Source organism: Aptenodytes patagonicus, chromosome 23 (assembly GCF_965638725.1).
Source record: "Aptenodytes patagonicus chromosome 23, bAptPat1.pri.cur, whole genome shotgun sequence".
NCBI lineage: Eukaryota > Metazoa > Chordata > Aves > Sphenisciformes > Spheniscidae > Aptenodytes > Aptenodytes patagonicus.
In genome coordinates, this window is record NC_134971.1 from 2,449,533 (window position 1) to 2,469,743 (window position 20,211).

A 20,211-nucleotide genomic window follows, 5' to 3' on the forward strand; every position below is an offset into this window, starting at 1 on the left:
TTTAATGAGCTCATACCTTTAGGGAGCATAACTGCTAGCTGACTTCTTTAACATTGCTTCCCAAAGTTTGGGAACATCTGCAGAATATCTGTGTCTGTGACACAATCTACAGTGATTACACAGTTCAGGACTGTCCTATGCATAACTTTTGATCATTGTCTTTAATCTGTTAGCTGGTACAGTTTTCATTTTTGAACCATGTTTCATGGATAGGTGTTGAGACTCTGGAAGCAAAATGCACAGCCATTCTAATACTGAAGTGTGTGTTGCTGATTTTACAAGTTAAACCATAATCTTCCTGTACAGGTTGATTGAGAGTATGTGGAAAACTATTAGCCCTCTGTAAGATGCGATGTAAAAGCAAAAATATTTGGGATTTCCCTCCTGATTGTCGTACAGAATGAGCTCATCTAATAATCTTGGACTTCAGTGCAGACTGCTTAACAGCCCAGCAAAAAAAGATCAAATTTCATGGCTTTAAAAGGTGATCACATTAGGAGCTTGTCCGGGATTGTGTGAAATGATAAATGGTTGAGAATATTTCCTTGCCACTAATTATTTCATGATGACTTTGAGTTGTTCTCCCATCCCAAGTGGGAATTTCTGGTGAGGAGCAGTTGTGATGTTGTAGTGCCAATACAACACAACATCCAAGAGATGTCATGAGGATTAGTAACTTGCTTATAACATTTTGCCTCCTTTGTCTGCTGTTAAGCAAGCTTTAAGGGGCAGGAATGCGTGTGTGTAGGAAATGCATTTTGTTGTATCCTAGTAGGAATCCTTCACTGATTTGAAAAAGGAAAAGTGATCTTGTTTAGGCATCGGGAAATTGCGTTGGACATTTGGAAGAGCCAAAAATTGGATGCTTAGTAAATATCACTTGAAACACTTCATAGAGTAAAGCACTAATATAGATTGATAAGACCCTTCCCAACGCACAAAATTATTCATCTTTCCTCTGTTAAAGAGGCGCAGGAATGCAGTCACTAGTCCCTGTTAGAGCCTGTTCCAGCTGTTCGGCCTCATTCTGCTATTACTCCTCTGTCCTGCTATGCACCACTGCTGGCTGTTCCTGTCCTGGGCTCCCCACCAGCATTGCCTGCACCCCTCAAATCACTCTCATTCTTCCCCTGGTCAGTTGCTATTCTGACTGTTGATCTCCCATCAGTGCTGATGCTTTGCAGTGCTAAGCTGGAGCACCCCAGATGAGTTTCAGTCCTTGCATTCGTACAGGATCAAGCTCTGTAATGTCAGCAGTTTTATGGTTCTGGCTGAGAATTGCTATGTGCTGTCAGAACATTCATCAGAGGGCAATGGTTTAGGACCTTTGCCAAATATGGCTTTAGGAAAATCTAGTGTATATTTCTGTCCTGCATATTTTAACACTGTTTGATGACATTTTGTCCAGTATTCAGTATCCAGCTGAGAATTTAGAACTGATTGCCCACTAGTAGTACAAGCTTGTCAGAGTCTGCTCCTCCAAACCACATGGATCTGGCTGTTATGAGAAAAATGCAAACAAGACAAGAGGAACAGAAACCAGATTAGGATAGGAAGTGAATAATCACTCCTGCAGAAAGGCAGAGCAGGAGGGAGGGACCAAGCCAAGTATTGGATGTAGTTCCTCCTGGGTATTCCCAGAAAGGCTTTTAAATTAGAAAAACCTAAAGGGCTTTTCTTGTAACAATTTCAGAGTGGCTTGTGTTTAAAGGTGGATGCAGAATGTGCCGTGTGTTCTTTTATCCACTTCAAAGCTGTAGTTTGTGCAGACAGGGTAAACAACCATAGGTCAGTCAGTAAATCTGGGTCATGAAACTTCTGTTAGCGAGCAAGTCACTCCAGCATTGAAAATGAGGTCTGTCTGTGTAGGGAAGTTCGACAGAAGTGTCTGAAAGGGACACTTACTGCTGGTTCACCTGGGAACAACCAAGCTGGAGCCCTGGTAGAGAGTACTTTACAGCTTGACTAGAGGTCTTCCTAGGGAAAAGAGCTGAAAATGTCTTTAAATACCCTAGATTATCAGTTAAGAAATGTGACTGAACCATGTGAGTTTCTGTGCATATTTTATGGCCTGAATGAAAAAATGAAGACCAAAGATCTGGTGGGAGATGCAGGCACTGCTGTAAGGTCCTTATGAAAAATAGAATTTTGCTAAACATGTCAGAGTTTGAGTAATTTTATATTGTCTTTTTTTTTAATCTTTCCTCAGAAATGTTACCACTTCATATTCCAGCGCTACCGTCTGGAACACTACACAGTCTCCTCCAACTGGCTGGCTCTGGGGACTGTCTTTCTCTTTGGCCTTTTGTCATTGTCACGCTCTGTTGCCTTATTCAGAGGTTGGTATTTTAGACTTGTTCTGTGCTTTCCTGGCTATTGGTCTTAAGGCCTGCCAAAGTTTTGCTGCTTTGACTGTAGCAGCACAGTAGAAATAAGGAGCCTCGAAAGTTTGGATGTCATTGTTGCAGGGAAAGAAATAAGTTCTAATGGTCACCATTAATGAATGATTGTACGTGTGTGTGTGTATGCACATTCATACATGTATGTATGAACGTATATATGTATTCATGTATGTATGAATGTATCACTAGGATTATATCAGTTAAAAATCTGCTGCCCTTCACTTTCAGCCAGTACAACTATACTGATATAAAACCTGTACCCAGGCTAGTATTAAAGCAGATACTTTAACTTTCAAACATATGATCCCACTTGAAAAAGCATTTTCCCATGTAAAACTTGTTATTAGGTGCATGTGTCCTTAATGGAGATGGATTAGATATGGTCCTTAAGTACTTTCTTGAATCAGAGCCATGCAGTGAACCTTCCCACCTCATCAATATTTTTTTGCTTGATGGTAGCCATTGGCAGTCAGGACAGGAGAACGTGAATAAAGGTCGTAGGGTACAAGCCCTTCTAAAAGGAGGGGGAGCTTTGGAATCCAGCCACTTTTTAGCATAGCCCAATTCATTTATTCAAGAAGTTATCAGTTAAGAAGTTATATATGAACCATTTTTCATAGTCTTTCAAAAGTAGTCATGTAAATATCACCTATTTCTTTAGCCTTATTTACAACTTTCTGCCTTCCATAGGCTACCACGGGCCCCTGGACCTGTACCCAGAATTTCACAGGATTGCTACTGACCCAAGTATTCACACTGTGCCAGAGGGGAGACCGGTTAATGTCTGCGTGGGAAAGGAGTGGCACAGATTTCCAAGCAGCTTTCTCCTGCCAGATAAGTAAGTTGTTTAATGTAAAAGGTACAACTTGGTGAGATTCATAAGGAGGGGCACTTCTCATAAGAAGTATTTATGGGAGTAGCCTTCAAGACCTTGTATCTCTGTTGACACCAGCATATCCAAAACAAAGGATTCCAAAGTTTGTTGTCGGCAGATTATGTTGTCCACAAACTACTGAAAATTTGTAGCGTGACTGCTCCTCTAGCAGGGCTGTCTACCCTCAGGAATGAAATGTCCTTGGTTATGCTTTTGGTTTTCTCCACACAAAATGTTACTAGCTCCTGCATTTTCCTGCTGGGCTTTCTGACACTGTTTTCTGCAGTTGGCAGCTCCAGTTCATCCTGTCAGAATTCAGGGGCCAGTTACCAAAACCATTTGCCAAGGGACCAATGGCCACACGGATCATTCCCACTGACATGAACGACCAAAACAAGGAAGAGCCATCTCGATATGTAAGGATTATATTCCTGTTTTTTTTTCCTTACCTTACTGTATAATTTGTATTAATATAATGCCTATGATTGGGTCTCCCCATTTTGTTTCCCGGGGACCATACAAGTTACAGAACAAAAATGGGCTCTCTGCAGCACTTGGAAGTTTCCCCATTTGTGTGAGTGGTTTCTGTTTGCATTTCATCTGCCTATTTTTCAATTAAAAACATAATAATAATAATAATAATAAAGAAGCAGAAGTAATGATTCCTAGTTATTACGATTTGGGGTTTACTATAATGTGTTACTGCGATCGCAGGAAAGTGAACTGAATGAGTAGCTTGAAATCCCCCACAGAAAATGTTTGTCACTGAGCAGGGATTGAAATTTTCCTTTGTACATTCCTTTCTTTTTAAATATAAATGTATTCATCATATTTGCAACTGAGGAGGAGGAACTTAATTTGGAACTTCACTGAAACAATTGTGTCAGTGATTTCAATCGGAATCTGTTAAGGTAATGTATACTGGTATTATTCATTTGTTACTTTTCCTGGTTGTATTGTATTACCTAAACAAAAACAGTGCACACATATGAATATTTTAAAATTATGGTCAGGTAACTTCTCTAAAATTATTTAGCAGGTTAAATCTTAGCAGTGCACTAAATATTCTTTGCAGTGCACTAGCTACTTAGTCATCCTTTATTTTTTGTCCTAAGGGTTGAATGCGAGGAACTGCCAAGAAATGCATAGTCCTTTCTTCATTCTCTCTTAGCACCTTGGAGGATAGCTTTGGTATGTCCATCAGTATATAGGAAGCACTCACACGTGATGGACCAGGTCTCTGGTTTACACAAATGGGTCTACCCTGGCTGAAGACAGCAGACGTATGCTTGTTTATGTGGCTCATGACTTTGGCCTGTTAGACTTTGTACAAGCACTTGTGATCTGCTCACAGAAGTGGATGGAAGGTAGTACTATAACACAGGAGCAAACTGTGTGGGTAAAAGTAGGGATCAATCTTCTGGGTTAAAGCTCTCTTATTTTAAGCCTCATTATGTAGCTACTGGAAATGGGAAGGAGGCGTGTTCCCACCTGAGAGAAGCTGTCTGCTGCAGTGCATTTAATTTACAAAATCTTTAACTGTGGCATATTTTTAGCACACACAGCTGGCTGGTGCACAGCCTGTGACTAATGGAGCAAAACACACTTTTGTTTCATGGTTGTTTCTTAATGTCACCCTACAATTTTGTTATTTCTCATGCAAGCAAAAGGGCCTAGGACATTAGAAATTAGCTACTAAATGTGAATTTTAAATGGGGTTTTAAAACTTCTACTTCTGACCTGCTAATAACACCAAGAGAACAAGATCTTTTCTCAAGTTTAGTGAGCTTATGAATGCAAGCATACCCAGATTTTAAAAAAAAAAAGTTAGCAAGCACTGAAAAAGGTCCATCATAGTGAATAAATCTAAATAGCATCAGTCTGTTGGTCATTTAAAGGGGAGAAAACAAATGGTTCAAAGGGATTATCTGAGCCATGGACAGCTTAAAACCAATTAATGGCTGCAGAAGTGGGACCTATCTCTCTGTTTCAAGTGTAAGAATCTATTACTGCTCTGCTTGAAAATTGAAGAGTAAATCTCAGTGTTTCTGTTGCTATGAGACACTGGGGAAAAGAGTGATTTGATCTTCTTGTTTTGCAATTCTTCCTTCCTTAATCATGTTGCACAGCACTTAACTTGTACTTGTCCTACTGGGGAGATGCATTTGTCTCTGAAACTGCTAAGAAAGAGATAAGGAGTATTATCTCTTACAAAGATGTATCCAAGCAGGAACAGTAGATTAGGCCTAAAAGCTGAAACTGTTAAAAACTCCTGACTTCTGAGGAAGTTTTTTTTAACCACTTTATTTTCACTTCTTTTCCAATTCCCTTTAGCTCTGTTTTGAACCATAGGAACCACCTGAAGCTTGGTCTCATTTTTGAAATATGCATTTGAGAGATCAGTAAAACATCTCTGATTTTGCTCAAAACAGTTGAACTTTATCTGTGGTAAACCAGACAAACTCCTGTTGTGCTCTGTGTGGCCAGGCTAACATCCATCCAGATACCAGTGAGCGACATGTGGCTGCAGCAGTACAGCAGCAGGCTGCGCCCTTAGGTCCATCTCTGTACTATACCGTGCCCACTCCTGTTATTCAGGATGTGATCAAATGTAGTTCTCTACCACTTAGCATAGCAGTTGCATCAAATAAAAAAAGAGTGGGAGGACGAAAAGGAAAGGAGAACAGAAGAGGATAGGATGTAGTTTAGAAACTCCTTGCAGCTCCGTTCACTAAGACTGACTTCTTTCTACAAAGAAACGTTTCAAATTCTGTACACCACCAAAGTCTTGTGTAAATCCCCAAATAAATGCATAGGTGCTGTTTTGGCCCTCCGACCAGGATGAATATTATCCTTAGCTTTGGTGTAACTTGTAAGAAGGCACTATGCTCTACTTGGAATGGTAGAAGGGAAATCTGTCTTTCACCTGGCAGATAATTCATATGCATTGGAAGTGCCAGCCCTTTTAGGGGAGCATTTAGAATGAGAGAAGTAAGATTAGTCTTAGTGCTTGAGGCAGTAACTTGTCTTTCTCTGAATGATTCTACATCACTTACAGAAAAACTTGGTTAGTGGTTTGGGAGTCTTTTTGCTAATGAGCCAGAACCTCTCTCAGGGCCTGGAATGTTCTTCTCATACAGTGCAAGAAGTGGATTCAACATTCTCCTCAGCAGAATTTCCCATGGTGTAATTTCATTTGCCACTCAGTTGTGATGCCACGGAGCTGTCTGGCATCCACCTAATTAAATTGTTTTCAGCCTAAATTGTTACAATAAACCCCAAAGGTGCTTCAGAAAAGTGAACTGAAGCATGTCCGAGGAAGTTTGCAATAAAATTTTGTGGGAGAGCAAACTGAAATGTGGGATACCTCAAGGAAGAGTTTGAGGGAATAAGACAGAATAAGACATAGTCATCCTGGAGAACCTCAGCTGCCTGCATTTAAGATAACTGATGGGTAGAGGCCTTTGCAAATCTGGCTTAAGGGGCCTTAGCTTTTCATTTGACTAATCCAGCTATAGCTGCCCTGCCTTTTTCTTCACCTTTTCAATGTGTCAAACTTGTGCAGTGACTCTAAGGAAATTTGTTTCTTCATTGAAACACCTGGTCATCACACATTACCTTTTTTTTCTGACTTGATGAGATGTACACACTGTTGTGCAATCAACAAGACACAACTGTGTATGTTGTGTTCTGCCATTGTGCAACTGATTGTAAAAGCACTTCCAAAGAAGGCATGAAAAATTAAGTGAGTGACAGGATTTCTTCTGCAGAAAGTTGGCAGATACACTGTTTCTTACAGGAGGATAAACAGGGGAGCGTGAGGCACTGGGTCCCCTCAGCCTGATCTAGCATGTACTTTGTTGTCTTGCTTGGGCAGTGGGTCAAGCCTTTATCATGTGAACTTGACTGTACATTCTTTAGGCCTAGGACAGCACCTATACAAGGTGTTAATTGGCAGTGTCTTTGGATGTTTATACATTACAAACAGTTCATGATCATGACAAACGAGTGCTGAGTTGGTACACTTCCCAGCATCGATGTTTATTATTCTTCTGGTCTACAGAAATATTCCTCTGGATGTGCCTTAACATAAGGTACCCTTCTCACTGTTGTGCATGCACTTTGGAGCAGAATTCATTAATTGCTGTTACAGTAATGATAGGAGTAGTTATCCGTAGAGCACTTAAAATGGGGGTATGTACTGGAAACTGCAAAGGTCTGTCCTTTTCAGAGTTTTTATCAATGATTTGCAGGGGGGGAAGGAGGAATAGGCAATAGGCTTATTAAATAACAAATGATGTGGGAGAAAGTAGGTAATTAGAATTCAAAGTGATTTTGACAAACTGGAGAGAGGATCTGAAAAAAAAAAGGATGACATTTACTATGGACAGTGCACTAGACAGAAATAATAAGGTGAATACCTGTAGGTTGAAGACCAGCCAGTTATGCACAAGTCCTTCAGGAAAGGATCCAGGGGTGCGGCGAATCACTGGATGAATACAACTTAGCAATGCCATGCTGCTATATAAAGAGATGAGCCACATAGAGGGCTATATGCACAGGAGCATATTGTGCAACTGTTGCTTTGCTGCTCTGCATTAGGAAGTACTTCATTAAACTGCCACATCCTGATTTCGGCACTGCATTCAGGATAGATGTGACTAATTGAAGACCCACAAGAATGATCACAGGGGTAGAAAACATGACTATAGAGTAAAATAGGGTTGTAGAGAAGACAAGAGCCATCTTCAGATAACAGAACTCTAGTATGTAAAAACTATCACAAAGAAGATGATGTTTTCCTTGTTTATGATGTAAAACAAGTAGGGACAGGCATGAACTGAGACAGAAGAAGATTCAGTGTAGACACCAGGAAACCTTTCTAACGCTGAAGATAGTGAAGTCTTTTGCCTGGGGAGCTTGTGGAGTCAGCATTGTAGCAAGTCTTTAATAGCTAGTTAAACAACCACCAGGAAAAACGTCAACAGAATTGGTTCTGCTACCTCAAATTCCTCTCTGTGACTTGACAGTTCCTCAGTAAGAGAGCTGGCAGTGGTACTTCCTCAGAGAGGGACCCTAGGACTCTTCTCCTATGACCAGAGCAGTAGTGATAGCTTGTATTCCTCCATAAAGGTTTTACTTGAAAACATTCAAAATATTTTACAATGTATCCTGCATGAAGCATGTCACCAGTTGCTAGAAATTTAACCCCCTTCTCATTGATAAGTAACAGCCTGTATAAATGAACACATACAACCAGAAGCCTACAGGAAAAAAAACACAAGAATGTCTTTCTTTCTGCAGATTGACATTTCCAAATGCCACTATCTGGTGGACTTGGATACAGCAGCTGAAACCCCAAGGGAGCCAAGGTATTCCTCCAACAAAGAAGAGTGGGTAACCATTGCCTACAAGCCATTCCTAGATGCTTCCAGGTATGCTTTACACATTTGAGAGGGAGGGAGAAAGGCTGGCAGGTCTGTGAACTAATTCTGTTCAATTATCCTCTTGCAAAAGTAGTGGTATACAGGGAGGAAAGATACATGGGCAAACGCTAGCTTGAAATCCGGTTTCCAGTAAAGGCAGCTTGCTGGCTACAGTGGAACCTTTGTCAAACTTGTACTTGCAATATTTATGACCTAGGCTGCTTTAGAGGGTGAAGCTAGCTGAGAAGGGTGGTAAGAAGGATTATTTTAAAAAAGAATCCTCCCTGTGCACTTCTTGCTGAAGTAATGTTTTTTGTTTTGCTTTCTGAAGAAATGAGGTATATGTCATCTCCTCCCAACAGACTTTTGAATCTGCTGTCTTGTTTCAGCTAAATTCAAGACAGGTGTAAGTCAGTCTCAAAGAGCATGAGGTCTTACAAATTTTATGAATGAGAGGAGGCAGACAGAGAGAGGAGGCAGTCTCATGGAGTGAAAAGTCAGCAAGGTCACACCTTTATTAGGCATCAGAGAATCCATGGAAGAGACCTCTGTTAGAATCCGTTCTTCATTAGTTCTGCTGCTCACTGAACAACTTGCTTGTGTGTCTGAACAGGAATTTCTGTGAGAGGCAGAGATTGAAATTGGTCTCCTCCAGGCTAACAGGGGCTGGAATCAGCGTTGTCAAAGTGGGAATGTTGTTAATACATTCCTGCAAATACAGAGACCCTCAGCTGTAAGGGGACAGTTATTTAGTCATTTAAAGCTCTGGTCATGTAGCTGTCATAACAGGACAGGGAGGCTGACTGGAAAAATCTCTGTAAAAAACTAATACAGAGTTCAGTGCCCTCCTATTTTCTATGTGAGACCTTATTATTTCCTAGTAATAGGACCCTCGAGGGAGGGGGGCTGGTAAAAGCAGCTGAACAGTGAGAAAGAGTGATAATGTTAGAGCAGCTCCCGGGAGTGCTCTAATGTTCCCAGCTTGCTGACACAAACAAGTTTTCTTGGCAAGGTTTTTCATGAACTATGTTTTCCGAGAGACCTGCTGTTACATTCGGGCAGGACTTTAGGAAGGGAGAATGAGATGGCCAATGAGTCTTATTAATGAGGCAATAGAAGCATCTGCGTAAGAGTTTTGCAGAGGACTCCTTGTGCAAAGCATATACCCCTGAATGTGCATTTATGCTTTGAAGACACATTCATGTGTTTTTAAAGCTGGTTTATCTTGCTATCCTCTGCTGAACAGCCCAGCTCTGATTGTTTGGATCTGATCTAAAATCCTTTGAAGTCATTCAGAGGCACTGAGTCAGGTCCAAATGAGTCTTTAAGACACCTTGGGTTAACCATGGGGATGTAATTTGCTAGGGGAGCTTTCAGAGGTAGCAGCTGCCTGTCGCAGAGATGCTAGCCTGCCTAATGAAAGCAAAGTGAATTATTCTGCTATGGCTGTACATCTCACAGACTTCTCCAGAATGTCCTGGATTCTCCATGGCTTCTTTCCACTTCTGCTCATTTTTCCTGTACTTAGCTGATGGTTGGTAGAGAAGGAGTTGGTCTGTCTCATGGGGCTTTTTGGATTATTGCACTTTCAGCCCCCACCCATAGCCTCTGAGCTTTTGATTAAAGCTCACGAGAGACGTATCACTGCTCTCTCTTCTGAACCGATTTCGTATCCCCTTAGAGGCTGTGCCCTGCTGAATAAAAAACAGCATTTGTCTGGAAGCAACAGCACAGTGTATCTGCTCCTTTTGTGGGGAGAGAGTTGAGTCTACCCCTGTAGGCCTTACCACAGGACACACGTGTTTCAAATCCTCCACTTTCACGCAGGCTTTTTTGTTCATTGCTAACTTGGCTGGGGATTTTTCCTGTAAGATGTGTGTACATCTGATACCATCTCAATCCTGACCCTACTGCAGCCTGCAATGCTGACTGGAATCAGTGCAAGGAGCTAAGCTAGAGCCAAACGCATAGCTCAGTACTGAGCTGAGTCCTTGTCACTCTCTTCACTGCTTTAATGCTGTTTCTGTATGAGTCACTCTATGATATTTTTCTTTCTTCTTTTCCCCCCTCCTTCTTATTAGGGGAAATTGATAGGATTAAGGAATTTCCCTATTTACAGCTAAACCCCTGCATCCTGCCAAGCATAAATATCTGGCTGGTTTCTCAGGAATTTGGCTGAATACATAGGTAGATGTGGTGTAGCAGCTCTGTGCTTCTAGGGGAAATGCTGTCAAAGTACTTCCTGCCAGACTGAGGCTGGTAACTTATTCCCAAGTTTGGCAGTGAAAACTCGTGCATTCATTTTAATTTGATATATGATACTGTGTGTTGCATTTAGATCATGTAAACTCCAGCTAGATTCCCAAGCTGTATGTTTCTTGTTGGCTAAGTATCTTGCAAGCCTGCAGCCAAACTCTGGTAACCCACTCAGTACAGGGATGTCGATTTCTGTGTGTGGTCCTTCATGTCTGGCTTGTGAAAGGAAGGTGCATGTGGCTGTTACCACTGGAAGTAATGGCTTGGCTTATTGTAGCAAAGGTAGCATCTCACCATGGAGCAGCAGCTTGTTGTGAGAAGCTGAGAGTCACAGAGAGATCCTGAAACTTCAGAGCATACTGACACTGGTAACGATGAGATGTAAAGGCAGAATACTGGGGGTGGGGAAAGGGGAGCATACTCCCTGGCTAAGCAATCACCAAGACCTTAGAACAGATCATCTAAAGTGGTGGGGAGGAAGGGGATCTTTCTGGCTGCTGTGTCCTCCTTAATGAAAGATGCTCTTGCATTAATGGGAGACTGGAATAGAAGAGGGTTTGCAGAGCATGTCCCAAGAGGAGATCAGGCAGTCAGATCCTTAGCCCTGCTGGTGTCGCCTGTCAGCCTCCTCCGCTCCTGTTCTTGTGCTGCATGGAAATTCTCCATGCTGTTCCTTATCAACGCCTCACAGCTGGAGCAGAGGGGAGGTGTGATGCCTTCACCAGTGGAGGAGGCCAGGTTGCCATAGCAGCAGGTCTGATTTCCATCCCTGCTGTTAGTACCTCCAGAGCTCCCGCAGTTTGGAGCGCTGGGCTCCGTCCCTTCAGCAGACCTTCAGCAGTCTGCAGGTGGGGCAGCTCGAGTGCACAGTGCTGGTGAAGGACTAGAAGGGCATGTGCTTACCTGGGGGATATCACTGATACTGAGGGATGAGAGAACCAGCAGTGTCTCCCCATCTTGTCACCCTGCTTGTCTGACAGATTCTCTGTTACCTCTGAAGGACAGTAAGCCAGGAACCATGGCCTGCCTAGCAGGGCAAATGTGTAGCAGTGGGCACAGCTTCCCAAAACAACTCATGGTACAGTGAAGAGCAGTAAGAACAAACCATGCAAGGTCTGATATGGCCTGTTTTTAGCCAGTGTGTCACTTAAAGGTATCACATTTAAAATTGGATACTACCGACAAGGTCAAGGCCCCTTTTGCCAGCCCATCCACAACAGCATGAGCAAGAGAAATTTCAGAAAGGCTCTGTTTGGATTGCCTGCTTCATAATTTTTTGTCATATATTTTTAATTCCTTTCTGTAATTTGGCCCTTGGAGAAGAGGTAGGGTGGATGAGTGATTAAGGAGCTCAGCTGGAACTTGGTGCTCCCAAGACTCTGTCCACGTATCTTAAACCCTCCCTGTGTTGCAGTTTCGCATTTGGACCAAAAGTTTGTTAGCTCCCCACTTATCTCCAGGAGTTTGCTGGCAATGAATAAAAGAGTGAGAAGCTTCAACTTCATAATAGCGGTGGCAGGTAAATCCCTTTGCATTGTTTTGCATCCAAGTATTGGAATTTTGCTGCAACATCCATATAAAGGTTTCCCATGGCAAATGTTCATAATCAGTCTGTTGAGCTCCTTGCTCTGAATGCGTCGTAGCACTTCTAAAATAAGACAGCATTGTTTGCTTTGTTTTTTTTCCCTGAGTGTGATTGAGTTGTAACTTGCATAAAATAATGGGGCTCAAGCAATTCTCAAAAGGGGAAATGACACAAGTTTTGCAGTAGATTGGCAGCCGACAGATGAGTTAGCTAGTGGCAGTTGCAGTTCTGTCTAGCAACTGAATGAGATACGAGGGTCTGTCTCACCCTGCAGACTCAGGCATTAGCTATTGTCCTTTTGTTCAGATTGGAAAACCTCATTTGCGAAGCAAGTACTACTGGCGTGTCTTTCTGTCTGTGGCTGCAGCAGTCTCCCTTGCTGCTAGTCAGCCCTTGCTTTGCTTGCTTCTGTCCTTATCCCAGTCTGTAGAGTACCAAGCCTACTGGAGTGGGCACTGCAGAGCCTCAGAGGGAGGACACTGAGAGTTGCCACTCCATCCAGCTGGAAGGTTCTCTGAGGGCATTGGGTATACCCTGAGACTGTTTCAGGGATGCAACAAGTACTTCTATAGTCCCGAAAGGCAGGCCTGATAGCGGAGAAGGTATGGAAATCCCAGCAAAAACACTTCTGTGTTTTTGTTTTGTTTTAATTTGAGACAACAAATCTAGGCAGGGCTGTCTCTCTTAGACTTGAGAAATTGATCATTCTGGGGAGTTTAGCTGCCGGAGAGGAGCGGTTACACAGTTGTAATAGCACATTAGGTGCTAGAAATTGGTAAGCTGAAAGGATCCCACAGTTAGTAGATCTGTGGGGAGAGTTATTCCCAGGGTAAGACACACAGGTCTGTGGGTAGAGTCAGTGAAGATGCATCAAGAACTCCTATAATGATCCAGGCTGCTCGCATTTCTGAGCTCCTCAGCTTAGCAGAATGACGCATCTCTCAAATCCAGCACCTGCTTCCACACAATGATTTGGAAATGTCCCCTGCTACCTCTGAAGTAAGTGTAAAAACACTATGAAAATGCAGCTTTTTTTATAAAAGGGAAGGAGGAACAGAAGAAGTGTCATTTTGAACTGAGCTGCGAGGGAAGCTGCCAGGGTAGACTTCAGGTCTGCAGCTCAAGTGGCTGCAGAGCAAGGAGCATTTTGGGCAAATAAACCCCCATGAAACACCTCCCCACCCAAACCAAACTCCAGCTCTTGTTCTTTGAAAATAAATGACCCCAGCAGTTCAATTCACTCCTGCTGAACTGGAGGCTTCTGGGACTCACTGCGAGTCTCACATTGACGTCAGCAAGTGCAAATGTAAATCTCAGCTGGCTCTGATAAATGGTGCTGCTAATTGAATTAGAGAGTACTCCAAGCCACCAGCTAATTATGCTCCTCAGGAAGCTGCTTTGTCCAGGTCCATTTAATTCTATATTGGCTGAGCACTCCAAATCTGGCACAGAAAAGGGGAAATATATTACAGCTCCCCACTGAGGAGCACATATTTTGCAGTTCTTTAGGCTGAGCCGTCTGCTTGCTCCAAATGCTTGGGTTTACCATCAAAAAAAATATTCTTAGTGCAAAATTAATGATTCGGTCACCTTGTTCTAGCATATCATTACCCCGGTTTGATAAGAGAGACTGTCTCATTCCCTTTAATGGTGCTTTCCTCCATGTTACATGAAATGTTTTCCCTACTTTTGTTTTACAAGTAGCTAAATTACTTCTTAGGTGCATGGCTGGTACAAAATTTAACACCTAGAGGAAGTGCAAATGTTAATGGGTTTTCAGAGAGCTTTGATCATGAGCTTCCTGTGTATGCCTGCAGCTAGAAGGTACTAGGTCCTGCCCATGTGGCAGAGATTCAACTTCCTCCTGCCTCTTCTTTCTGCCATTCCCTTCTCTTCTTCCTTCTCATGCTTCTTTCTGAATTCTGCTGTCAGTGGGGTAAGAAGTTCAGGTTACAAGATGCAGTCAGGAAGAATCTCCCACCACTACATGTATCTAACTGCTTCCATTCCATGTCAGTCTATGAGCTTGGGAGGGGGGACTCGAACATCTTCACTTAGCAGTCCTTGCTTCCATTCCAGAAGAGCCTCCACTGGCATTAGTAGAACAGGACTGTTGAGTTGCTTTCTTCTGAAGTCCAATAGGTAATTTACAGAAATACGCTTAGCACCAAACAGCACTGTGGTTCCAGCTCTGCTGGGTGTACAGGTAACTGTGCACCTCTATCCTAACTGGCAGCTGCTCTGGGTGCTGCAGCAGTCGCTCCCCTAGAAACCAAAAAACTGGAAAATAATTCAGCCCCCCCCGAATGTGCGATACCTCCCATGTCTGGAGCACAGCAACAAGTGGGCAGAATTTGCCTGTTGCCTGGCTGCGGCCTGGAGCCCACCACTGAAAGAGCCTTGCTGCATCAGTGTTCCAGTAGCATTGCACTAGACCCTTGGCTACCCAGCTTCGAGTGATTGTGGCCTTGATCTTGCTACCAACATGCTGCTTGGGAGCTCTATGCTGATTAAGGCTACACACACTCACAGTCTCTGGGGGACAAATTTAGAAGCAAATGCAAATAGAACATTATATGTATATATTCACTGTCATCTGTCATCCCAACCCCTTCCACGTACCATCTGTTGTCTGAGGTTGCTGAACCTGACAAAGCGAGGTGACAGGAGGTAAAGGTTCCCTGTCTGAATTTAAAGCTCTATCATGACTTCCTGAGCTGTCGGTGCATCAGCAGCCATGGTTCTCTCATGGCTGCTGCTGAGAGCAGGCATCCAGGGCTTTGCTACTGTGTAGTTACCAGCAGCAGAGAGAGCAGCCTTGTGCTTGTGTCCAGTCTGAGTCTCTTTTCAGTGAGAAAGTTGCTGCTGAACAAATACAAAGGCTGACCTTATAGCTGTGGAGCAGATAAGTTGGTGCTACCATTTACCATGCCATATTCAGGGTTTCATGTTTTTATATCTGACGTGGTTCTCTGAGCACATAAACGTTACTATTTTTAAGATGCCTCTTTTATTTTCTGTTGCCTTTTTTTAACCTGTGTCCTTAGACTGGGTAATTGGAACCAATGTAAACTGTTCCCTTTTTACCTTTACAAGTCTTGTGAGCGAAGAGTCATTTTGCTATGGCACCAGCAGCCTGACTAGCTAACACCTGGTGGAAACCAAGGACTCTTTGTGGACTTGACAGTTTGAGTAATACATCATTTCACCCTGAAGACCACGGTGAACTTCACTTTTGGGGTCTCCTCTGGCTAAATGAGATCTACAACTCTCCATTCTCGGAGCACGTACTTCTTGTTTTGGGGGAGGAGTACAGGAATGTAGATCAGCTGTGGCCTTTATATACCAATTCACTGTATTGTTATTTGTCATGAGTGCCTTGGCATTATGTAGGACATCCACTGGTGGGAAGTAAGAAATGGCCTCAAGTTGCGGCAGGGGAGGTTTAGATTGGATGTAAGGAAAAATTTCTTTACTGAAAGAGTGGTTCAACATTGGAACAGGCTGCCCAGGGAAGTGGTGGAGTCCCCATCCCTGGAGGTATTTAAAAGACGTGTAGACATGGTGCTTAGGGACATGGTTTAGTGGGTGGTGGTGTTGGGTTGATGGTTGGACTCGATGATCTTAGAGGTCTTTTCCAACCTCAATGATTCTATGATTCTATGAAGAGCAGCTATCTTTCTGCTCTGTGTTTCTTGTCATTTTCCACCCTTGGTATTTTTTTCCATCAGTCATTCCTGCCTCTCCTTTTTTGATCTTTTTTACCAACAGTATTTTCTCCTCTGTTTCACTGCTGATATAAACTGTGAAACAGTGAACATTGACATTTAAACTGCTGCTAATGAGGGCTGAGTTGCTAGCAAAGTTAAGAGCATGTGGAGAGCTTTCGTTGCTCAGAGTTGTTTCAGGCTGTCTGCAAACTCAGGATGGTTACACTGAGCTGGCTTGTTTGGGAGGAGATTTTTGCTACTACCAGCTCCTGGAATTTCCTTTTGTTCTAGAAAGCAAAGCTGAATCCTGCATATTCTGAACATATGCCACAAAGACCATGTGAGCACAACCATGTGAGCTGCATTGGCCCTATATTTCAGAATACCAACAAGTAAAAGATATAGGGAGTGTTTCTCACAAAAGGTATAAAGAAGAAGTACAGACAAGATAGTAGTGTTTCTGCAGAGCTGTGAGAGGCACCAGCACTGAGGGTAAACACAGGCGTTTAGTTTTGTTGCTCCAGCAATCAATCAGACCCACCATTACTGGGTTTCCACTGCGTTGTACAGTGCTGTCCTGGGCAGGCTGTCAGTATGTTGATGCATCCAGGTCAAGGGGAGGATGTGAACTGGGTGCTGTTGTCTGACTGCTGTCAGCTCTACATTTGGACTGAGTGACTGAAAGCATTTTCAGTGCTACAGACTGTATACTTGGGACCTCAGCCATCAGCTGAAGGTGCTGCCTTCCTCTCTGTCCCTGAGCTAAACCGCACAAGGCTAATTCAACAGATTACTTCATCTTAACCCAAGCACACACCCTGAGCTCTGGGGAATTGTGCTAGTTTCTGTCCCTTTCTTACAATGTAGCAGCAAGCTGGTACTCTACCTTACTTTTCAGTTTCCTTGTTTTAAACAGCATCCCAAGCAGCTTGAACACAGTTGCTTTTTCTTGTTTTTCTTTCTTTCCTTTTTCTTTGCTAAAGGGAATTGAAGTGAAACCACACCATTCACAGAGAGCAGCCATGGTAGCAATGGTGGGTTGTCAGGCTCAGAGGAGGAGATGCCAGAATAAGTTCAGCAATGACATGATGTTCATTAGCCACAAGAGATGGAGGAGGAAAATCAAGCACTTGTTTTCAAAGGGATGCTTTTGCTTCTAGTGACTGGAGGGAGGGCTGACCTCCAATTTCCAGGCACAAGGAAATGACAGCTGCAAAAAAAGTTCCTCGTTCAGAATACACCAAAATTACCATCTTCTGCCTAGTTATTTGCTACTAAGAGATTCTGCTTTGAACATGTTCCCGATTCCAGCACCTCAGGAATTCACAAAGAGCAACCATTTCCAGTGATTCTTTTATTTAGGAACTTTGCTGGGTGCTTTACAATTTGTAAAAGGCTTAAGTATTATCACTGAGCTTTTTGTTCTTCGAAATAAAGCAATCAGCATTTTTATATCCTAAAGCACAAGCTGAGCGCTTGGCAAAAAAGCAAGCTTACAAGATGTGGGATGTTGAAAGGAGGCAGAGTCTCACAGTTAGAAGTGGGACTTGCAAATTTTAGGAATTCAGACTTGCTCAGTCTCTCTGAGGGTAGACAATACTTTCTGCCTCAGTTTCCCCTCTCCAGTGTGGGAAGAATACTGCTTTGTCTGTCACTTTGTCTGTCTAAAGAGGGAACATTTCAACTGAAAAATGCCTTGCTTTGTGCTTGTATGGCATCTTATGTAACAGGACCCTGCTGCTGAGTGGTGCTATGCCAATGCAAGTAGATATCACCAGTCTTTTCCTGGATGGTCTTTTGCTCCAGGTTGCAGGAGATCAGGAGCTGCTTGTTCTCAGATGAATTACAGTAAGGCTGTCTAAGAACCCTGGGAGCCTCCAGGGAGTTGTAGTTCACAGTGGCAGTTCCTGCCATTGTTTTTTAGACTGCATTTTTGAAAAATATCCAGTGCCGCCTTACAATAAGCAAACGAAACACAATTAATCTTTCTTCTGAAAAAGTGACTTGAACTGGATGTCCAGAACCTTGGCTGTGTAACCAGCAAAGCTGTGTGAATTGCAGTGACCAGCAAGTACATGCTGGATCTGTGTACCATCCCTGACCTAGCACGCTGCAGATCAAATTTGAGTGCTGCAGTTGCTTTTCCAAGCTTTATGTGGATGGAGTTAGACTTATGTCTGTCAAGGGTTGATAGTTTACCAACAAGTTAATCTTAAAGAGATAGAGATAAGCTTAAATGCTGAGGAAGCAAGACTCTGCCCCAGCCCTGATTTCAATAAGTTTCTCTAATTTTTGAAGCTTCTAGCAAGGTTCAGTGCTGCTGCTGAAGGACATTATATTGGTCCACTTCACATTTAAACCTGGATTTTACTATTAGTTTGCTCAGGAAGAGAATACATGCATTTAAAATGTACTCAGCTAGCACAGCTCCAGCAATTAGCAGCCAAAGAAAAGGTACTAATTTGATGCAGCCATTAAACCCTCCATGCTTGAGTACTCCATTGGTCCAATTGTTGCAAAGTGCTGTGAAATGCCAGCTCCCAGCACTAGCAGGGCATGGAGTGAATGCTGGCAGCCTGCAGCAAACTGCTTGTAGGCTTTAGAGCGGTCCATCCCTCTTTAATTCAATACTCGCAACAGAAGATCAGCCCAAGAGCAAAACTTCAAAATGCCAGTGCCCATCAAAGCTTCTGTCTGCCCTTCAGACATGCGTGGAGGAATCGGCGGCCAGAAAGATTGTATAGAAAAGAGGAGATGCCAGGAGCTAAATGCAGCCTTGCTATCTTTCACCTTCATAGCATGCCCTGAGGAATGGGAGGCCTGCCTGTCTGTATGATACCAAAGGCTCACAGGGCTGTACTGTCTGCTTTTTGGACAGTGATATCCGGGATCTAAGTTTCTTTCAATAAATACAACACCTTCCTGCCCTCTCTCCCCCTTAATCCTACTGGAATGGATAGTGGGCATGCTGAAGAACTGGGCAGGCTGCTGCTTTTAAACTGGTGATTCTGGCACAAACCAGCTTTGGTCCCACCAACAAGGAGAAAATGGGACTGGGCTTCGTATGCCTGAACCATTAGCATTCCTCATGTTACTGACTCACCAGCCCAAATCTTTTGGAAAGCCTCATTTGTATTGTTTTGAACATACTGGCTAATGAGCGCTTTAAGGATGATTTGTTTTTCCTTTCTGGTTTCAGGTCCTCAAAGCTGCTGCGTGCATTCTACGTCCCTCTCCTCTCAGAACAGTACACATGGTATGCAAACTATACTATTCTGAAATCCCGGAGGTCGAGGCAAACCAGGAAAAAAATGGGAGGCTAGCAACACACCTGGGCAACAAAACCAAAAGCATCTGCTGACACTCTTGGACAGCTGCCTAAGCCATCTTCAGTTCCGTTTTTGAAAGATTGCGCTTGTAAGATTCACTAATAAAGATTTCCCATGAAGTAATTTCACTCTGCAAGCTTCCAGCTGTAAAAAGGGTGCATCATCTGCTTTCAGTTCCTCAGTGTCAGGTCTCTGCTCTGCCTACAGAGAACATATTGGTAAGAAACCATTTGAAAATCCAGCAGCCACCTACGAATGTATTATCCCTGCTGCTCCCTGTGTTATTATCTATTACACCAGAGAAGAGAAAAATGGAAAATAAAAAGGAATGACAGTATGAGGTTCTGCTCCAGGTTGCAATCTGGCACTGGGAAAATCCAGCTCAGCCTCTCTTTCTCTCTCCTGCTGCCCCACCTCCACTGTCCTTGTCTGCTTAAGTAGTGTTCACCTTCTCCTAGGGAATTTTTTCAGGTAACAATGTTTAGGAATTGTTTCTTTTTTAAGAAAAAGGAAAACACCTGAGAGACAATTAACTGAAATGCACTGAATCTTAAGGAATGAAGTAGTGTGCACCACAGAGAAACAGCCTAAAGTTGCTCTGTCCAGGAGACACTTTCAAGGATAAACTT

General features: G+C 43.0%; 1 protein-coding gene across 2 annotated transcripts in view; it reads left to right on the forward strand.

Annotated features, from left to right (window-relative positions):
• ALG9 (ALG9 alpha-1,2-mannosyltransferase) overlaps positions 1–19,705 on the forward strand; it is a 32,078-nt gene extending 12,373 nt beyond the window's left edge. Inside the window, exons 11-15 of one of the 2 annotated variants that reach the window (XM_076358476.1) lie at positions 2,210–2,339; positions 3,093–3,240; positions 3,563–3,692; positions 8,581–8,711; positions 19,453–19,705. In XM_076358476.1, coding sequence (XP_076214591.1) covers positions 2,210–2,339; positions 3,093–3,240; positions 3,563–3,692; positions 8,581–8,711; positions 19,453–19,576 — 663 coding nt within the window. In that variant the 3' untranslated portion in view covers positions 19,577–19,705. The remainder of the gene's footprint in view (positions 1–2,209; positions 2,340–3,092; positions 3,241–3,562; positions 3,693–8,580; positions 8,712–19,452) is intronic. The other variant, XM_076358477.1, reaches the window with a different exon arrangement.
• Positions 19,706–20,211: the final 506 nt, after the last annotated feature.